At 45.7% G+C, this 21,130-nt stretch overlaps 1 protein-coding gene and 1 pseudogene across 1 annotated transcript; both read right to left on the bottom strand.

Moving 5' to 3' along the window:
• Positions 1-5,629: 5,629 nt before the first annotated feature.
• LOC123819269 lies at positions 5,630-6,006 on the bottom strand (annotated as a pseudogene).
• Positions 6,007-12,134: 6,128 nt separating this feature from the next.
• Positions 12,135-20,067, bottom strand: CCKBR (cholecystokinin B receptor). The gene is made up of 5 exons (XM_045839632.1): positions 19,771-20,067; positions 14,239-14,490; positions 13,834-14,083; positions 13,383-13,555; positions 12,135-13,239 (listed from the first exon to the last, which is right to left on the bottom strand). Exons 1-5 carry the CDS (start codon positions 19,919-19,921, stop codon positions 12,701-12,703), a joined length of 1,365 nt encoding a protein of 454 aa, XP_045695588.1. The 5' UTR covers positions 19,922-20,067; the 3' UTR covers positions 12,135-12,700.
• Between the last annotated feature and the right edge of the window lie 1,063 nt (positions 20,068-21,130).

The following is a 21,130-nucleotide window of genomic DNA, read 5'->3' as shown; positions in this document are numbered from 1 at the left end:
ATCAGAGGAGGGGGAAAAATCAGTGCTGACTCATTCAGTTACTCAAAGCCATGGAAAAAATCAAACTATACCACAGATACAATGAATTCTAAAAACTCAGTCACAAGGCAGTTCTTTGTACTTTATGAGATTCACGTCCCAGGATGCGTGCCAAAGAATGTTTGGGGAAATTCTAGAGACTCTGCATCTTGGAGTGGCAGGTAGACATTAGCTGTAATCCTTTTAACCTCTCTACTGAGAGCAGCAATGTCCTCAAACCAGTCTCTGATCTTCAAGGACCATCCACATGCATGAGTAATTTAAATGTAAGCTGTGCTGTTTATTTCTAAGTCCTGTAGGACTAACAGGGTCTACAGAACCATCTCCAAGGGCCCCACAAAAGTGTCCAATAAGTGTCCAATCAGTGTAAGCACAGTGAATGTGTGCATCTGCTAACAAAGTAGGTGCATTATAATCATTTCCCCCAATTTTTATTCACATATAATTGAATATTAAAATGTATTGAGATGTTTTGAAATACATCTGAAGGACGTATTATGAAGTTATAGGTGCAGATGATTCCCACATTCCTTCAAAACCCATCATTTTTACTGGGTCAGGTTGCTTTTTAATGATTAGAGAGTCTACAATCAACTGAGGTGAGGCTGTTTAAATGGAACCCTTGCAGAAGTAGTGTGGCAGGCACATGGGAGACCATGCATGAGATGTTACTGGCAATTCCCAAATATAAAATTCTGGTGAGGGGACATTAAGGGGTAAGAGGTTGAGGAGTGTGTGACTGACAAAGAACCATAAGTGTGCTCCCTAAGAACCATAAAGGGCATCATGGCAGGCTGTGTCAGCCAGAGGAGCAAGTAAACTACAAGAATGTGTAAACAATGAAGGCCGGCAATTTGAGCACTTAGATTGTACCTAAGTGCACTGTTAATAAAGCTATTGTAATAATCATAACACACCTCTCTTTTTCTATATAAACAACTGTAAACCTACTTTTGCCCACCCTTGTATTTTTGTCTACATCTATGTCTTCCAAAAGTGAACCTGTCCAGAAATGGGCCATGTTACATCCACCTTCACAGATCCAGCTTCTTATCTGTAGTCTCTTCTCTCCTTTCATAGAGCAGGAAATATTGTTTACTCAGATTAATCAGTGGCTTGGCCAATGTTGAAATCCTTACCTCTTAGCCATATTCCCACTACTCCAAGAACTAACTCACATGCATGTTAAAAAGTCAGATTCCCAGCTTTTACCCTGAATCTAAAGAATTATGCTGTTCAGAGGAAGAGAATGCAAAATTGTACTACTAACAACTTCTCCTGGGTAATTCCTAACATGACAGAAATTCAAAAAACACTACTGAGTGTAATTTAGGTCAGAGAATTATCAGGTGCACCCTAAGTTAGATCAGGTTTGCTCATAGCCCCTCCCCCAGCTGAACAGGTACTATTGCAATAGTACTTGTTTTTCTGAAGCCTCTGGCCATTTTAAAAGGGAAAGAAGGAAATATATTTTAGGTCTAGAAGTATTTCAGGATGGATGTTTGGAACTAGAAAGAAAGTCTGGACTGCAGACCTAGATTAGAGAGTAAATTTGCATAGAACAGACCAGAAACCCATATTTGCAAAAGAATCAGTATAAAACAGAAGCATCTAGTATATACTAGGGGCTGTTAGGTCTTCTATGTATAACTCCATATGAATTTAATCCTGACACTTACAAAGTAGGCCTGTTATCTACATTTTACAGACTAGGAGACTGTGTTTCAAAGAGGTCAAGTGACACAGTTATAGAGCTGGTAAGCAGAAAAGCTTCCAAATATAGTGTGACAGTTTATTCATTTAACAAATATTCATTAAGCATCTCCCATGTACCATGAACCTTTCTTAAACATTATTTATCCTGTTCTCTTTTTTAAGCCTTTCTCTTTTTCTTTGGTATTGTACGGTTTCATCAAGATGAATTAGCTGTTGATTTCCTTCTTGTTTGTTGGGATTCATTGAGTTTCTTGAATCTGTGGCTTAACTAATTTATTTTTAAAATTTTTTATTTATTTATTTTTAGAGAGAGAGAAAGAGAGGGAGGGAAACAAAAACAGGTGTGAGATAGAAACATTGATCAGTTGCCTTTTGCATGTGCCCTGACCGGGGACCGAACCCACTAACTGGGCTTGTAGTGCCCTGGCTGGGAATATAACTGGCCACTCTTTGGTTTGTGGGCTGACACTCAACCAACTGAGTCACACCAGTCAGGGCTTGAATCTGTGGCTTTAAGTTCTTGCTAGAAGCTGCCCTAAGCTCCTTGGCATGTGTTTACTAACAAGACTGAGACTTTTTATAACATAACAGTTATCTTGGGAATGACATCATATTCTCTTGGTTAGATTAAAGTCATAGGTCCCTTTCCCTATACTTAGGGAGGGGAGAAGTGGGTACCTTAGAGCCTATGCACCACAGTCTCCTATTAGATGCCCCACTTTGCCATCCCCTGGCTTGATCTCTGTACACATGGACCTACTATGCTGACCAAGCAGATTCTAATTTGGGCAACGTGCAAGTGCCTTCAGGGCAAAAGCAACTCCTCTGCCTTCTTACCCCTCTCAAGACTTTCCTTTACTCTTTGTCATAATAATTCCTTATTGTTTTATTATCTTTTCATTGATTTTAAGAAAATGTTTTTTATATTTTGTCCAGTTTTTCCCTTTCAAGTTATTTTCACCTGGAGGGTTAATCCAAACAACAGCTCACCATTAGTGGGAAAAAGAACTCTTGCTTTAGTGTTTAGGAGATTCACTCAGACCGCTGTTTGAGAGGAAGAGCTGGTAAGGATACAAGTGTGGAAGTAGGAAGATAAATTAGTTACTGCAATAATCTGGGTGAGAGATGATGGTGGCTTCATGTTAGGTAACAACAGTACAGAAACCCCCGAAAGAAGGGGTGAATAATTTAAAAACAAGACCTTTGAAAACAAGTATTTAAGAGTTTTAGGTCATCACTTTCTCTCAAATGAAATTGTTAAGGCTAGGATTTTGTAGAAACTCATTAGGACTCTGAAATCTACCAGGTGGTGCTACATTCCAATATTCTTACATTTTAGAACTTTATCCTCTAGTGTAACCACATCTAGCAGACAATCTGTGAAAACCCTATTAATATATTCTAAATATATATATTTTAGAGGACAACCCTGAGCCAGTGAGTAATACACTTCCACTGACAATATAAATGATTTCCAGTTTTTCTACAGAGAGGGCAATGGCAAGGCACATCTCCATTCTTGGAGGTGGACACCTCAGAGACCTCCAGAGGGAAGTCACTTAAGATAGTCTGCAGCTTGAACTAGGTTTATGGTTTCAAATATCCTCTCAAACATCCTTCGTTTTCTGCGCCTGAGAGGTTGGTATGGCTCTTAGTAAGGTTTCTTAGGTCAGTGCTCTCTGTGTAGCAAACTAGAGGTCTTTGTGTTTTTCTCATTCACCCCACATCATCTCCACCAGCCTTCCGCATATAGAAGGCCTGCCCAGGTTGACATAGGTTTTCTTGTCTCACCTCCTCTGCTATTCTGCAATATTAAATATTGGCCAGATTATGGCCTCTAAGGGGACATTCCTACCACTGCCCAGATTTTATACCTTAGCCTGCAAGCCCCTTCTCCCCACTGTGGTTGGACCTCTGCCTTTCTCTCTGACTTCATTTCATGCCTCTTCACTTTCTAGTTATGTGCTCCAGCCTTCTGGGACCTTATTTCCAGAAATTGCAAAGATCATTCTTGCTCCAGAGCCTTTCTCTTCCTATCCCATCTTCCTGAAAAGCTCTTCCTTTAGACCTTTCAGTAGCCGACCTCCTACCCACTTATTCCTGAGTCCCTGGTTCAGCATCAATAGATTAAATGAAACTAAATTACTTGGATTAGAAGAAGAAAGGTTAAACATATTCTAAAATAATAAAGAGGGTCAGCAAGCCGGTCTAAGAAATTAGAAGGCTGTAGCATTGCCTCACTCCCGAAGAACAAAGGAGTGATTATTTCACCTGAGCATGTCTGACACCACTTAAGCAGTGAGTCCTTTACAGCTCTGCCGTAGTCTGAATTCTTGTGTCTCTCCCTCCCGCCAATTCCTATGCTGAAACCTAACCGCCTAGGTAATGGTATTATTAGAAGATGGGGCCTTTGTGGGGGGAGATTAGGTCATGAGGGCAGAGCCTTCATGAATGGGATTAGTGCCCTTACAAAGGAGGCCAGAGAAAGCTCCCTGTCCCTTGCAGCAAAAAGATCGCCAGTTTGGAAGCAGATCCTCACCAGACAGAAATGTGCTTGCACCTTGATCTTGGATTTCTCGGCCTGCAGAACGATAAGAAATAAATTTCTATTTCTGATAAGCCTTCCAGTCTATGAAATTCTGTTATAGATGTCTGAACCAACTAAGACAGCTTCCAATATCTGAAATGATTGTTACTCTGAGTTAAAGCCATACCCGATAGATGCCTCCACACTGAAGGCTCTCAGAGATGCTGTAGAGGGATCTGGAGACCCACGGACCAGGCTGAGGAGCATCTGCCTTCCTGGACTTTATGGATGAGGAGGGAATAATTTTTGAGCCTGGGAACATTTTGGGGGCAGCTCAGAAAGTCATTAACTCTGTACCACTGAGTCATATCCTACTATATTTTTATTCCAGACTAGGCCAATACTGGCTTCAATAAGATCACAACCAACCTCAGTATTATTTGATTTATGACTCTGGCCAGGTCATTTCATCTGAGATTTAACTTCTTTGTTTGTAAAATATAACCACCTGAAGACATCACCAGTGTTTTGTGTTGTTTTTTAAATGTTTTGACATCACCAGTGTTGCTGCAGGGACCATGTTAGAACAAGGGAAAGCACTTTGAAAGGGTTAAGTATTATATGACTGGGAGTTAGGATTGTTGCAGTTGTATTTTGCCAGATTACAATAGTTAAAACCCAACTCAACAGTTATTGCAGTGTCTTCTAAGTCTTGCCCAGTGACAGCACTACAGAGTCATCGAAACACACTAGAATCAAGGCTTAACCAGGCAGCTGCTTCTGGGCTCCACAGCAAAGCCTGTGTTTCCTGTCTCTGGTGAGAGACCCCCACCCCACCCCCAGTGCTGCAGTCACAGAGCACCAGCTCTCCCCCAAGTTCTTTCTCTCCCCAACGTAATTTTCTGTCCTCTATTTCACTTTCCTCGTCGTCTCCTCCTTCTTCTTCTTCTTTCTTCTTCTTCTTCTTCTTCTTGGCCACTGACTTTATTGACTCAAAAAACTTTACATGGGCAGTGACTGTTCTGCTAAAAGACAAGCCAAATGGCATGAAACAGACCAGAGGTGAGGGTGGGGGTGAAGGAAGGGGCCAGGAATCCACTCAGAAAAGCTAATAATTATTGACATGAAACTGGGAGGGGAAGGAGAAGGGAGATGCATGCAAGAGCAAGAATTCCAAAAGAGCTGAAATGGTAAGGGGAGAGAACTCCCACAAAGACCCTGGAGGACATTGGAGGTGAGTTGACAGCAACTGTTTCCTTTGTAGAGGACAAGGGAGGAGCCCCCACTCAGCTGCAAACTCTGGAGACTCAAGGCTGGGGTCAGGGGTTAGGGGCTCCCCAGAGAGCATCACAAGAAGATGTAGCACCACTCTCTATGGCCCCCAAAGCAGTCCCGGGACTGCTTGGCATTGGTGCCACCTGTGTCCTTTAGCCATTCCCGGAAGGGGTCTTTGTCTTTCTTTAGCACCAGAAACTGACCAAGGACCACGTAGGCCTTTTCAAAACCCCTTCATCCAGCTTCTTGCCCAGGACTTCACCAATTCCGGACAGGCTCCCCACTGGCTTTTCTGCCATGGGCCCTGCTGCGAAGTCTTGGTGATCAGGATTAACCTACAGCTCCAGCTCCTGTAACAGCTTCTCCCTTTGTCTTCTTTTTGCCCATCTGTTCCCCATTCCTGTCAGTCACCCTGCCCACTGGCCCCTCACCTCCTCAGTACATCCCATTCTTGTTGCCAGCGATGCTCACCGTCCCCAGACCACACCATTCTTCTTTGTGCTTCCTCCTTCCCTCTCTCCCACTCCCCACTCGCAGTCCTGAAAGCCTCTTTCAGCCAAGGACACCTCTGTGCTGCGCCTCTTCCCCTCCTCCCATCTCAGCCGGTTCTGGTGATACAAGGTTCTGGTTCTCACCATCAGACGTTGGAAGTTCTAAGTTTTCACGTGAGGACCTAGGCAGCAGGGGTGAGGACAGAATGGCGCAGCAGCACCTGGGAAACATGCAGATCTGATTTCCTTGGGGTTTACCGAAGAAAGGTGACCTTCTGCTGCATACCAAAGTATCTCGGGGTGTATATGGCAGGGCTTTGTGCTGAACCACCTGCCCTGGGTACAGGGCGCATCTTTACACTTCTTCTTGAACTGGCATACATAGGGGAGTCTCTCTTTCTCTACCGGACCTTAGGAGGAATTGTGGAAGGCAAAGATCAGACAGGTGAGAGCCAGTACCCATCCAGGGGAGCATCCTCCTTGCCCATGTTGTTTATACAAAATAACTGATTTTATAATTGCTTTTGAAAGATTTTATTTATTTATTTTTAGAGAGGGGGAAGGAGAAACAGAGGGAGAGAAACATCAGCGTGTCATTGCCTCTCACGGGTCCTCTACTGGGGGCCTCGCCTACAACCCAGGTATGTGCCCTGACCAGGAATCAAATCTGCGACCCTTTGGTTTGAAGGCCTGCACTCAGGGCTCTGAGCTACACCAGCCAGGATAATAAGTGTTTTTATAATTGTTCAATTGTAATTGTCCTAATTAAAGTGATTATTTGAGGGATATACTGAATATGCTGATAGTGAAAATGTACCTCCACAAGCACCAGTGGTGTTTGTTCCCAACACCACTCACCACTCCCTTAAAGACCCAAATTTACCTCCCAAAGCAGCCCATATAGTGCTGGATAATTTAATAGAAAAATTAAGCAGGAAATAGGAAATGTTTTTTTCCAGATCTGACCAGCCCAAGAGGAAAGACTTGAAGGTGCCAACACCTGGAGTTCCCCAACAAACAGCCCAACCTGACCACCCTACAATGAAGCTACAAGTTGACAGACTCCATCCACTGTTCAGAACTTCCAATCAGCTTTTATTTTAGTCTTCCACTGTTAAACAAAGTTCTGTCCTATCTTGAACAGGACAGACCTGTATAACCAAAAAAATTCCCAAATTGACAGCCACTACATTAAGTAAAAGAGCAGAAGTTAAGTGACTTTGGACTTTATAAGAATAACATCTCCAAAATATTGATAAAAAAATTTCCAACCTAGAATTATATAACTGGCCAAACTATGAATCCAGTGTGAAGGATCCAGTGTGAAGAAGTAGACATGTATAGACATGAATTTATTAAACATTTTCTTTCCATGCATCTTTTATTAAGAAGCTATTAGAAGAATATGTTAGGGCTGGGACTAAGTAAAGTGCATGAAGTGCTTTTTTGCCTTGGGAGCACAATTTAAAGGGCAATAAAAAAATTAGTGATTAGGATAAAGAATATTTTTTAAAAGATTTTATTTATTTATTTATAGACAGAGGGGAAGGGAGGGAGAAAGAGAGGGAGAGAAATATCAATGTGTGGTTGCCTCCTGCACTCCCCCAACTGGGGACCCAGCCTGCAACCCAGGCATGTGTCCTGACTGGGAATTGAACTGGTGACCCTTTGGTTCACAGGCTGGTGCTCAATCCATTGAGCCACAGCAGCTAGGGCAGGATAGAGAATATTTTAATGCAATATTTTAAAAATAAAATTAATAGAAAAAGTTTATGATGAACAAAACATCAAAATGTTAAATACATGACCCAGTAGGGCTGGGCTGAGGTGAGGTAAGTGAGGCCAGCTCATGCAGGTGCAGGGGTGGATCCCATTTTTAACTGACCATTTTGATATTCTGTTGCTTGTACAGATCAGCCTTACTTAAAGTAGGATAGTACTGCATAAGGATAGATGTACAAAAAGATGTGTTATTGGGATCACCTTGGAGCCTGATTATCATAAGGACAAAATTATGTTACAGTTTTATTGGGTGGAAAGAGGTTATAGGAATGTGTGTGAATGGTATGTTGGGGGTGGATATGAGAATTAAACCCCCATTTTCCATGGTTGGTAGTTAATAGATTATACTGCTAAATGGAAGAGCCAAGAAGTACTATTAACATGCTATTGAAAGATATGGGGATAAATACTTAAAAATGGATAAAAGATATGAAAGTTATTCCTTTTGTGGAGGGGAAATAAGATAAGGGCAAAACAGGGACCTGGAGACTGCTATTTGTCTTAAATGTTGCTGAACCAGTTGACTTATGTGCATATATGACTAGTAGAAAAATTAAAATAAGTAAATCAATGTTTGACATTTCAAATAAAAGCCTCTGAAGTACTCATGGGGAAAGCAGAAGTTTATTGGACTTCTTACATGAAGTTATGATTCAGTATTATTTTTACTTTGGATTACATGTGGAGGTGGGTGCTAAACTCTCTCAGTGATAAGTAGGGCCTATAACAATCTTCCTGAGCTGGTACAGTTTTCAGGAGAGATAGGTGCTCCTTCTCATGTAACCCTCACTACATAACAGGGCATGAAATATCCCTAGGTGAGGGATACTGACAGATGAAAGAAACTGAGGCTCAGAAAGGGAAAGTAACCAGTCTGAGCTAGTCACTCCACAGTAAATGGCATTGGGGTAGACTGGCTGCCAGATCCTTCTGCCAATGAGACCAAGGATCATACCAGGAAACTGGTGTTAGCTCCCTAGACTGTAGTTGCACACTGGTCCCTTTTGGCCAGGTCCCCACATTTGCTGTCTAGTTCTGGTTTGACCTGCATCCCCATTACATGTTGGTGGCTGAAGCTGTTCCCTGACAGATGTGAAAACCCTCCATCTTGCTGGTTGCAATACCTACAAACTCTGTCCTTAAAGTCAGGCTTCCTGTCTCAACCATTCCATTGTTTTTGTGCTTGCCTTTTCATGGCTGAACTACAGACCCACACATCTATGTAGCCTGGGGTCTGGCCTTCAATGCTCTGATGTGCTGCACGGTACTTCAGAGAGGGTCAATACTATTAAATTTGGAAGGATCAGGGAGTTTTCTCTAGTTTGAGGCAAGAAGGAAACTTTTCATGAGGCTAGGAGAACCTGATGCAGCTAAAGGACTGTAGCAACTGGAATCTGCAATCGGGGCCACCATTTCTAGGCATTATGTCCCCCAACACAGCTTTGACTTCTGTGGCCTGCTTTCTTCTCTGCTTTTTCTGCTTTTTTTCCTTCTTTCCCACATATCCTCTTCCAGAGATGATTTAAAGGAACAAAGTCTTTACATAAAGCCTCTTTGGCTCCCCACTAGTCAGGACTGACCAGAGCGTATGGTTGTCCAATCCTCTGGCTTGAGTTGTCTCTGAGAGGGGCCAGTTTCTGGCCTAAGGTCCTCTTTAGTGCATGTTTACTATAATACCATCCCTTTCTGATTTGTCCCCATGTCAGCCAGAGTTTCTGAGACTTAGCCAAGAAACTTCCCTTTTTTGGAGCTATAGGTGATTGGATTCAATCTCCATTCCCTCTTTTGTCCTTGGAGGTCCGAGAGTGAGACTAAAGTTCCAACCCTCTAATCACTTGTTGGTTCCTTTGATGTCCAGCTGCCATTCTTAGGTGACCTAGAAGCTTTCCAAAGGATACCTCATTTATATAACTAAAGATGCTTTTGTGGTTATCCACACTTAGAAAAATTCCAAGGATTTAGGAGCTCTGTGCCAGGAAGGGGACAAGGGCAAAGACTGAATATATTTCTTATTATAAAAATTACAACATCACAGAAGTTAACGTAGTTAACTGCTTTACAACTGAGACTGAGCCTCACTGAAACAACTTGCAAAAAAATCACACAACTTTTAAGTGACAGGACCACTGGAACCTGTCCACATCTTTAAGGCTTGAATGAAGGCAATACAGCATAATGAAAAGAGAAAAAGATTTGGAAAATACTCCTTAGCTTAGTTCTTGCCTCTATTCCAGTTGTAGGGCCTAAATTTCTCAGGTTCACTTTCCTCTTCTAACAAATGAAATGTTCTGTAGAAGAGGTTTGAGAACAAAATGAATTGTGTATACAAAACACCTGTCATGTAGCACCGAGAAGCATATTTCACTTCCACGCCTTCCATCACCCTGCCATCTAGATCCAGGTTTAGTCATCTTCCTACTACATCATGCTCTTCCCAGCCCAATGCAGGAAACAGGCAGGGACATGAATAACTATGATGGAAGAGAGAAGGCAGTCAGTGCTGTATGAGCCCATGAGCTTTGCTAGGATAGCCAAGCAGCACTTCATGGAGGCTGAGATATTAAATCTGGACCTGAAATGTTTTGTCACATTTCAAGAGATGGAAAATAGATGGGAGGTTCCTGAGATTCCACATTTAGTAGCTAGATAAAGCACTGGGCAAATGATGGGTGTGTAAGTATTCAATAGACTAAAAGGCTGCACTGTGTGTGAAATGGGATTATTTAGGCCATGCCTACTGTACTAGATTCTAGGCTAGCCCTCTCCACAGTGCTTAAACTGACAATCCAGACTGAGGTGGGATAGTCAGTTTAAGCACTCCAAGGAGCCCTCCCCCTTGGACTCTCCACTCCATCTGGTGGTCATCAAGAGCACAGGCCCCAGTTGGAGGGGCTGACCCTCATCAAGGATGCATGTCTTTCAGAAGGGATGGTGGGAATAGGGGCAGTGGCGTGGGCTGTGAAGCCTATGAGCAACACTACTTCTCCCCTGCCCCCCAATCCAGGAAAAATTGGCAGGAGAGAGAAAGGCCCAATATCTTGCCTTCAGCTCCTCACACCAGCTGGGATTCTATTTTTAACTGGCACTGTCCTGGTTGACAGCTTGGAACGCCTTCTCCCTCTGTTTTTACTTTGTCCTGCCTCTTGCAGCCCGGAGCTCAGTAGAAACTGATGGATAGGAGCTGCCTTAGTGCTGGTAAGCAGAAAAACCACTCTCCCTTCTCGCTGTCCTTCGCTCCCCCCAGCCTTTGACCAGCATAGTTAGTGTGTAGACTACAGAGACATTATTAACTATGAAGCTAATGAGGCTTAAATTTCAGGACTCCTCACTCACACAGGCCTCTTCAAAGGTCCTGCTCAGTCTCCTAGTGATTTTGTATCTGTATTTTTGGTATTCTATTTCTTAAAAAAGGGCTCCCAATTTCATAAGTTCTGGGCACCACAAAAGTTGGGTCTGCCTCCTAATGAGTATGGCTTCTTTCCCATCTCCAACTCAGTGTCTGTTTTAAAAGGGTTATTTCTGTCTTGTACTTATTTACTGTATGACCTTGAGTGGTTTTCTTTCCTACTCTGGGTCTCAGTTCTCCCAACTGTTACAAGATGAAATGTCAAGGAAGCCCTCTCCCAACATACCATACCTGTGATTATCCATGTGTGTCCCCTTGGGGAGCTCTTCTGTTCCTCCCTGTTTGCCACTGTGTGTGTGAAGGGGAGGATGTTGCTGTCTCTGCCTCTCTGGGGCTGGATCAGTCTTATAGTCAAAAGGAAGGCTGGGCTCTGGGAATCCTATTCAGCCCCAGCCCTCCCCATCCCCCTTTGTTGTTGCTGGCCAGTAAGGGTGCTTCCATGGAGCAGAAGTTTGGCCAGGTTTTGCTGTCAGAGAAGAGTGCATTGAAAAGGCTTTACTCTTTAATTAGCTTCTGTACCCTTGTCATGGTCTGACCCTTGGTTTTTAAACACACATTGGATAAACTGAGTCTCATTATACAGTGTTTCCTCTTTTATCTTTTCATGAAGTATTTAATAAGTATCTATTAATATAATACCTTAACAATGACATGACTTTAGGAGAATGTGCTCAGAACTCATGATGTGCCATGGATATCCTACCTCCTACACTCATCCTATTCCCAGCTACTACCTGTGACATGGGTGTGTAGGTGGGTCCAGGAAGACAATCCAGAGAAAACACACAGCCTCGTCCAGCCTCAGACTATGGGCTTTTTGGCAGGGGGTCCTGCTGTGCATGACTTGACAAGGAAACCCGTGCTTCCTCATCTGACCCAAAAAAGGCCAGAATGGAAGTTTAGGAGGAAGTCAAGTCATTTATTGTTTCTTGAAGACATCAGGTGGGGAGCAGTGGGCAGGGACATAGTATTTAACTGGAAAGTAATAAAAGGACTTTTTAGTTCAAAACAGCCTATTGGTCAGGGATCTGTGAGATTAGGTTGGTGTTCCCAGGACTGACTGGGGGAAGGGTACTGTGAGGTCAAACTCAGCAGAGCCTGGAGCATCTCAGGAATCAGCCCAGTGTCAGGCTCCAGATCCCTAAGTGAATCTGTGTCATTACTATATGTGTGTAAGAGGCAGGTCTCCCTTGTCATAGGGGTCCCACAGTGGAAGGACAGTCCACAACTCGTGATGCTGTGTCTGGGTCATCAAGCGTGCCTCCTTTTCTGTGTGGGGGTCCGGCTTGCTTACTTTGTGTTGATAAGCCACTTTTCCCTGTGCACTGGGATTAGGCCATGACATTAGGTGTCTGTCTTTTGTGTCATTTGGTATGTTGGTCTGTGTCTCTTGTGTGTCCGGGTGGGTCAGTGATTGTAAAAGTAGGTCTGCCCTGCCTTAACCCCCCGCTTGACCTCTACCCCTCAGCCAGGCCCCAGGGTGCTGACAGTGGTGTAGCTCAGCCGGGACAGTGAAGCAATGGAGGGGGTGGGAGGGTCCTCCTCTGGAAGAGGCCTGGGGCGAGCTCGTGGAGGCCGAGGGCAGCAGCGGGCACATGTGTCGAGACAGGCCTGGCGAAAGCGGCGGTGCATGAAGCAGTAGACCAGGGGGTTGACACAAGCCGAGGCATAGCTCAGCAAATGGATGAAAGAAATGGGCGCACCTGAAAGTGCTCGGCGCGCTCCAGGGTCGTCGAAGGCCCGCCAGGTATTTGCGCTGTACACTGGCAACCAACACATGAAAAAAAGCACAACGATCACCAGCAACATTCGCACCACACGCTTCTTCGCCAAAAGCTTGGCTTGGGTGGGCCGGTGGCTGGAACCTGGCCCGGTAGTGGGTGCAGTCAGCGCAGACAGCTCCAGTGCAGGCCGGGAGCGTGGAAGCTGCACGTAACAGCCATCACCGTCCTCACCAGCCAGCCGGGTCTCAGTCCGGCAACGCCCGTTCGGTAGCGCAGCACCTGAGCACAAGAGAGTGGGCGCTCAGAGCAGAAGACAGTTCTCACAACCTCCAGACCAACCCACCTGAACCCCCCATTTCCAGCATCTTCATCCCTAGGCCCTGCCCCTTTCCAAAGCCCCGCCCCTTTTGGATTTTACCCACCAGGTCCTGCCGCACCAGGCAGCCCTCCTTGGCTTCGGACTTGGCTCTGGCTCTCGCTGTCACTGTCACCATCAAAACGAAGCCCTAAGTAGAGCTCGCGGGAAATAAGCCCGTAGGCCACGGCCATAACCACGCCCGGGATGAAGAACAAGAGCAGGAGCAGCAGCACCGACCTGGAGACAGAGCACAGACCAATCACGCGGGTCTCTGTCCAGCCATAATCACAGATAGAAGAAGAGCCAAGAACTGGTGTTTCTAGGATTTGGGAGTGCTGCTGGGAAGGCTTAGAGAACTTCAGAGAGGCCTGAAATGGGAGTCCCAGAGTGGTGGATGCAGAAACGGAATCGAAGTGGTAATTCTTGCAATAGCTGGAGGAAGATTCTGGAGAATGGTCCTAAGCATCTGATGGAGATAGAGAAGGGATTCCCAGGAACGGGCAAGGCACCCTCACCAGGTTTGGCGAACCCTTGCACTGGGCCAGCGATGCATGCATTGCAGCGCCCGGGGCCCCATGGGCTGCACAACGGTGTACACCGGGTAGGGCACCATGAGCAGTCCGGACAGCATCCACGTGGCTACAATCACACGAGCAGCGTGGGAGCGCGTCTGCCACACGCGCGCCTGCAGTGGTCGGCAGATGGCGCTGTACCGTTCCAATGCGATGGCCACGAGGCTGAGTGTGGACACACTCACGGACACCCCTAAGCAAGGGAAGAGGAAGAGGTCACCTCAGAAACCTGAACTACACATTCACCAATGTGACTTCCTCATCTATCTTCCGGAAACAGCCCGGACATCGGGTAAGGACTGGGGAAGAGGAAAGGGGAAAGGGGGCCAGGGTGGTTGTCTCACCTACCCATGAGGTAGGCAACCGCCTTGCAGACGACTGTGCCAAAGATGAATGTGCCCATGAGATTGGGCAGGAGGGTGAAGGGCATGCAGGCCACTGCCAGTAGGAGATCGCTGACCGCCAGTGAGAGCAGGAAGGTGTTGGTGACGGTCCTCAGGCGGCGGCTCAGTCCCAGGACCACAATGATGAGCACATTTCCTCCAACACTCATCAGGAAGATCGCTGCATAAAGGGTGACCCTAATGGCAAGCTCCAATTCTGAGTAAAAAAAGGAAGAGGTGGCAAAAAAGGTCTAGCCCAGACTTAGCCAGACCCTTCAATCTCATCCCCAACCTCCACTACCCACCCAGATCCCCTGTTTCCCAAGAATACTGCCACCCACTCAGTACATGGTGAACTTGAATCTTTTATCCTTCTAACCACTAGAGGCTTAATTACATTGGCCTAATTTTACCCTTCCTTAAGAAAGTCTATCTCTTCTCAAGCTTTACATCAAATCTCTTTGAGGCCAAACCTCTTGAAAGAATTATATTCATCTTTCTGTTCACTTCTCAGTCCATTATATTCAGTGCCCCATCTGTCTCCCCATCACTCTTTGGACACTTCTTCCCAAGGTCACTAAGCTTTAAGTCTTACAGGAGACCTTTAAATCCAAAGGTCTCCTGTAAGCCTATTCTACTTAACCTTCCTGAAGTATTTGACACATCAGGTCACATCCTCATTGTCTAAAAAAAAAAAAAGGCAACAAAAAACAAAACACCTTCACCTACTCTCTACTGTCTGCAACCTTTCAGCATGCGAAGATTCTCAGAGAACTGCCCTCTTCCTCCTTCCACCTCCTCTCTGCAACGCACCCACTGAAGCTACTGGATGACTCAGTTTCTTAAAGGCATCATGTGCACTCATGACTCCCTTCTTTGCTCACATTGGTTTCACAGCATGGAATGCTCTTTCAACAACCCCCATCTCTCATCACAAATTTGTTTTCTGTACCTGGTGAATTTCTATTTACCAATGTCCTTAACACTGAGATCAAGTACCCTGTTTTCTGTATGGCCTTTCTGAACACCTCATTTGGAATTAATCTCTCCTTCCTCTGACCAATGCATGTTCCTTACACATCTATTAGAACCCTTTTTACTTTCTGCCTTATATATTAGTCATCTCCAAACATTCATTTGCACTCAACAAACATTTACATGCCAGGCACTTGGGGTAGAGATGAACATGAAAACAGGGAGGGATACTTAGATATATAAACAGATAATTGCCACACAGTATAGTGAGGCATGGAGGTTGAGGTATACACAAAGCGCTGTGGGAACTCACAAGAGGGACACTAGAGTTGCTGGGTTAGGCAGAGGGCTGACTCCATTCAGTGCATCATTGAGTATTAGGAGATGGATTTATCTTTGGGGCTTCATATCAAAGCCAAGAAGATCCAGACAAAATTGGTTCTTGTCCATGTCACTCATGGCTTCAGCATGAGGGAGACCAGAGTTTAAAGGGAAAGAGGAGAGGGGCAGAGCCTTCTAGGTTGGGGAAGGGAAGGACTCAGAGCTGCTACTCTCTCTTCCTCAGCCCATACATTTGCTGATTTGCCTTAGCCACCAAATTAAGCTGTTTTCTTATCACAAATTCCAACTTATTCAGAAACTGTGGTAGAGGTTAAGTAAATGTTATTTACAACAGATCCCTGAACTAAACCCAGTAGTGACATTACTTGCTCAGAGCACACAGAAAGTAAGGGGCAGAACCAGAATAAAAGCCAAGTCTCCAGATCTCTAAAACACTTTGCCTCCTACTGCTCTTTGGCTCCTCTGTCATTCTTCATGCTGGCTTCTTTTTCCAATCAAACCTCAATCTCGGTGCTTCTTTCTCCCTCACTTTGTTTTGTCTCATGATACTTCTCACTGAATTGCAATGTTTAAATATCTGTCTCCTTCACTAGACTATGAGCTTCTTGTGTTCAGCAGCAATGTCCATCTCATTTTCCAGCATATCCCTAGCACTTGGCATAACGTCCCTTTCAGAGGAGGTGTCAACACTTGCTTGTTAGTGAATCTGGAATGAATCTCTGTCACTCTGCATACAAATGCACCTGCTTTGTCCTTCCTCATCCATCCTTCACCTCTGTGCCTCTAAAGCTCAATCATGCCCTCTCCTCTCTGCTTCTGTTTTCTTTGGAGACAGAACTAATATGCTGTCTCAAAAAAAAAAACCAAACAAACAAACCAGAGCAGACAATATTTAAGTGAGTGTAAATATGAGATGTTAACATGTTAAGATGTTAAGTGAGATGTCAATAGGATTGAGTCAATCTGATTTGAGTGTTTATGGATAATATCTGAATGTGTAAGGGTAGTATCTGGAGAAGGGTTACTTAAATGAGTACAGGTAATATCTAATTGTGTGTAGATAATGATAAAATAAAAGTGAGTGTGTTAATGGATGAGTGACATCTAAATGATTTGGGCAATAATAATGTGAATGTGGGTAACATCTGTTTTCCTGTGGGTAGCATCTAAGTGAACATGGGTACTACTCAAGTCTGTGTCTAGATGGATTACACCTGAATAGTGTGGGTAGTATCCAAATTTCTACTGGCAACACTGTTGTGAGCCTGGGTAACATGCACCTGTGGAGGTAATATCTGAGCAAATGTGGCTAACAGAGCCTTTGTGGTTAACTTCTGATGGCCTGTGTAACATCCAGCTGTGTGTGGGCAACAGCATCCAGATGAGTGAGGCCAATTCTTGCACCTGTGACCTGAATCACTTCACTGAAATAATTTCACAGAATCACTTCATATTCTGCTTTCTCAGGGTCATTTGCTCTATTCACTACCCCCATTATCTTCTGCACCTTCAGCCCTGATGGACTTTACTTTCTTTGCCTGCTTTTTCAAAGATTTTACTTATTTATTTTTAGAGAGAGAGGATGGGAAGGAGAAAGAGATGGAGAAAAACATGTGAGAGAGAAACATTGATCAGTTGCCTTTCACACACCCTCAACTGGGGACCTGGCCCACAACCCAGCATGTGCCCTGACTGGAAATCAAACTTACAACCTTCCAGTTCACAGGCTGGTACTCAATTCACTGAACAACACCAGCCAGGGCCTTTGCCTGGCTTTTTAACATTGGTCTTTTTCAGGGTTTTGTCCCAGTACCTCTTTTTTCATTCTACAGAAAATTTGATCTATTCTCATTGCTTCAGTTACCTCCTCTAGGCAAAGACCTTTGAAGTCTGTGTTTCCAGCTCATACCTCTCCCCCTAGGTAACAGACCCCTGGGTTCAGTAGTTTACTGGGCAACCCCATCTGAGTATCTCACCAGCATTTAAACTCATTGGGTTCCAAATGGAATAAATTATAATCTTCTCTTTTAAACCTGATTCTCTTCCTTTGTAACCCTTCTCATTATACAGCACTGATATCCATTCAATTGTCCAAGCCAAAAACCTGAATGTCATCCCTTGATTTCTTCCTCCATCTCCATTTCTCATAAAGCACTAAATTCTGTTTATTTTACTTCCAGAAGTGCCTCTCAGATTCATTCATTTCTTTCCATCTTCCTGCCAGTACTTTAGTCTAAGCCAGCATAATCTTTCACCAGGACTGGTATAACATAATAGCCTCCTAAAGTGTCCACCCACCTTCATTCTCTGCCTTCCATGTTTTGTCCTCCAATCCATCCCGGCAGTACTGCTGAAACTTTCAGTAGTTCCCAGTGCTCTTAAGATGCAATTGACACTCCTTAGCCAGGTCTGAAAAGCTCTCCATAAACCTTTTATGGTAGTCTTCATTCTGAATGTTCATTACTCCTCTTTTATGGTATATGTTTCAGGCTCCCAGAAACTATGCCACACCGAACAATAGTGCCATGGATTTCAACTTTGGGCTATGACATACATTGTTCCTCTGCTAGAGATGCTTTTTGTTTTTTCTGTTTGTTCACTTAGCTGGCTTTCCCCCATCTTTTAAAATTTTTATTCAGTTCATTCTTCACCTTCTCAGGAGGTCAACTTTGATTCCCAAGGCTAAGCTAAGCAAGAGGTTCTCCTCTCCTATGTTCCCACAGCTTCCTCAAGGCACTTCTCACTTTGTGCTGCAATCCCCTGCTTTCTTCTCTGTCTCTTCCACTAAACTGCGAGCTCAATGAAATAGGAATTGTGTCTGTTTTGGTGCCTCATGCATTCTCTGGCTTAATAAATAGTTGTTGAATGAAAAAAATTTAAGTGAGAATATGTAATAGCTGGTCTGAAAAAACATGCATTATTTTGCTGGGTAAAAAAAAATACTTGAATTATAATGTATTCCTACTTTCCTTTCTTGGGCTTGTAATAATTTCCTTCTGCTTAATTAACACTGTTTTCTCTCCTGAAATCCCATTCCTTCTTTTTCTGCCTAATAAATTCCAACTTCAAAACCCAGCTCCCAGGTTCCCTTTGTGAAGTTCTCAAACCCCATCTCCTTTGGGTGCTGATAATTTGGACCCTCTTGTGGGACTTCCCATGCTGACTGTGATTTTTTTTTCTGTTGGTTTTGTGTCCCTTTTGCACTTGACTATGGATCAATGAAGGTCCAGACTGAGTCTAGTTCATCCCTGTGTCCCCAGCATCTAATTCAGGAACTACAATGGCAGGTGCCCGAAAAACATTTAAGGAAAGGCACAAGAAATGGAAAATATATCTTGAGCCAGATCATCAAAAAAAATTAGGATGCTGACTGATGGGAAGAGTGAAAGTTATTTTGGGGACTGGGTGAATGGATATCATCTGAAGGGGAAAGGGTTGATGAGAGGGAGGGGGCAGCCAGGCTCTAGGAGGGTGAAACCTAAGGCAAGGCAGGTTGGAGAGGAGGCTTCGAAGGGACTTGGAGACAGAATAAAAAGAGAGGGTTCAGAGCCTTGAGAAGAATTTTAAGTTGGGAGGCAGAGGGATTTGAGGATGAGTGAAATGGAGACAGGCAGCCTAATTTCCAGCCTAATAATCCAAGCTTGAGGATCTCTTTAGGAAAGCTGGAGGTTGGGGTAGGGAGCACAGATTATAACTCTAATTTCCCACTCAGGTCTTGCAGAATGCTTTCTCCCCCAAACAATTCCCTTGTTTTCCCCAATCTTGCTTTTTTTCCACTTTCTTTCCTTCCCCATTGTGGCTCTCTGTATGAACTGTATGTAAAGGAAAAGAGAGACAGGAGGATTGGCAAGAGGTCCTTGCTTCCCCACCACCATCTGTGTCTAGGAGGGGGCTGTGTGTTGGCGGAGGGGGTTGTGTTCTGGGGTTTACCAGAAGCTCTGGGTGGGATCAGGGGACCAGGGTGTGAAGGGGCTCTGACAAGGTGTGTGAAGCTGGGATGGAGTTTTGTGAGCTGCAGGGGACAAATGTTTCAGGAGAACTGTTTTGGGCCTGAGGTAGTGTCCTGAGGGCACGGGTGTGGGTGTTTGAGGAGGCAGTGTGGGGGCAGTGGGGTCCCTCTATTTGTATTGTGGAGGGCAGTAAGAAGGAGCTTTTGGAGGGGGCTTAGGGAGGCACCCACCTCGTGTCCCGTTTCCACGGCCGCGAGGCAGCTCGCAGCTGAGGTTGCCGGTACCGCTGCTGTTGAGGAGGGGAGGCGCTGGGCGGCACAGGGAAGCTCCTGGCCCGGGTCCGGATCCTGGCATGCTCCGGTTCAGCTTCAGCAGCTCCATGGCCCTAGCCCAGCCGCCGCCTCCCCCAGCTCGGCCAGGCGGGCTCCAGACACTGCTCCACCTGCTCCAGCCGATTCCGCGGAGGCTGCAGCCCCGCCTGGTCCCGCCCCCAACCTTGGCCCCTGCCCACCACTCCTCCGCGGTGTTCCCCGCCCGGGCTCGAGTCCCCGGCTCGGATAGGCAGCTATCCCACCTCGCCAGCTCAGGACGTGCCCCCCTCGTGACCGTCCTTCAGGCTCTCCCCCTTTTTCTATCTCTCTGCTCTTAGACACTTCTTCCCCCCCCCCCCACCTCCCCGCAGCACGGTCCCCGGCTCCGGGGAATTGTGTGTGTTCGTGTGTGAGCGCGCGCGCGCGCGTGTTGGCAGGGTGCAGTTGGGGGGTGGATGGAGAGATTTCGAGGAGGGAGCTTTCGGGGTGGGGAGAGTAAGAGGCGTGGGTAAGAGAGTAAGGGACGGCTGAAGCGGGCTCTAGCATCTTTTCCTGGTGTTCGGGGGCCTGGTGTAGAGGTGGCAACCGAGGGCGCACATGCTTTAGCCCACGCGGAGCACCATGGTTACCGTACTCTACACCGCAGTGGCCGCGGTGACTCTCTACCGTAGTTTCCTGCAGCTTCTCGCTGCTGGGCTGGGGTAGGTAGTCCCTGCATCTGCCCCCGCACCCTGCACCTGCCACTTTCTACCGCGGGCCCAACACACAGGCTTCCAAGTAAAGCTCCCAAAAAACCCTCTGCAGCGGACGAAGATGGAGCTCCAGAGGCAGCATTTGACCCCGGGAACCCTGGCAGGGAAAGGGCTGTCTTGGAGGCAGAGTCTGACTTGGGTGTTGAGAGCAGCGGGGGTGGTGGTGAGAACTGCCTAGGAAAAACGGCGGTGAGATGGGGTGACGGTGCGGTAGGGTTGCAATCCAGCCCAGCACAAGCATATGTGGGGAGAGGGCGGCTGGCTTTCTCAGTGGTCGCCAGGCAGCACCCACCGTCCCCCGACACACTGACGCTCGGTGTTTGCTCCCCGCGCAGGTGGAACGGCCTGTGTAGGGCGGCAGGTTTCCACGGGAGGGGCTGGAAGGGTGCAGCGGGCACAAAGCTGATGGGGGCATGCGCGGGACTGAGGTGGGTTCAGCTCCCTGGGCAGGACTTGCCTCCTCTAATATTTTAGTGCAAAAAGCAGACTAGACTGCGGATGAGGTCCGAGTATGTGGAAAATTCACT

Source organism: Phyllostomus hastatus, unplaced genomic scaffold, assembly GCF_019186645.2.
Source record: "Phyllostomus hastatus isolate PE091 unplaced genomic scaffold, TTU_PhHast_1.1 phas_contig_304, whole genome shotgun sequence".
In the NCBI taxonomy this organism is placed as follows: Eukaryota; Metazoa; Chordata; class Mammalia; order Chiroptera; family Phyllostomidae; genus Phyllostomus; species Phyllostomus hastatus.
This window is presented reverse-complemented; position numbering and strand designations above follow the sequence as displayed.

What these genes read in the sequence shown, in the direction of transcription:
- CCKBR (XM_045839632.1), bottom strand. Translation starts at nt 19,921, where the DNA reads ATGGAGCTGCTGAAGCTGAACCGGAGCATGCCAGGATCCGGACCCGGG. An exon ending in GGCGGTTGCCTACCTCATGG is followed by an intron (nt 14,084 to 14,238) that starts GTAGGTGAGACA and finishes TCCCTTGCTTAG; the next exon opens with GGGTGTCCGTGAGTGTGTCC. An exon ending in GCAAGGGTTCGCCAAACCTG is followed by an intron (nt 13,556 to 13,833) that starts GTGAGGGTGCCT and finishes CTCTGTCTCCAG; the next exon opens with GTCGGTGCTGCTGCTCCTGC.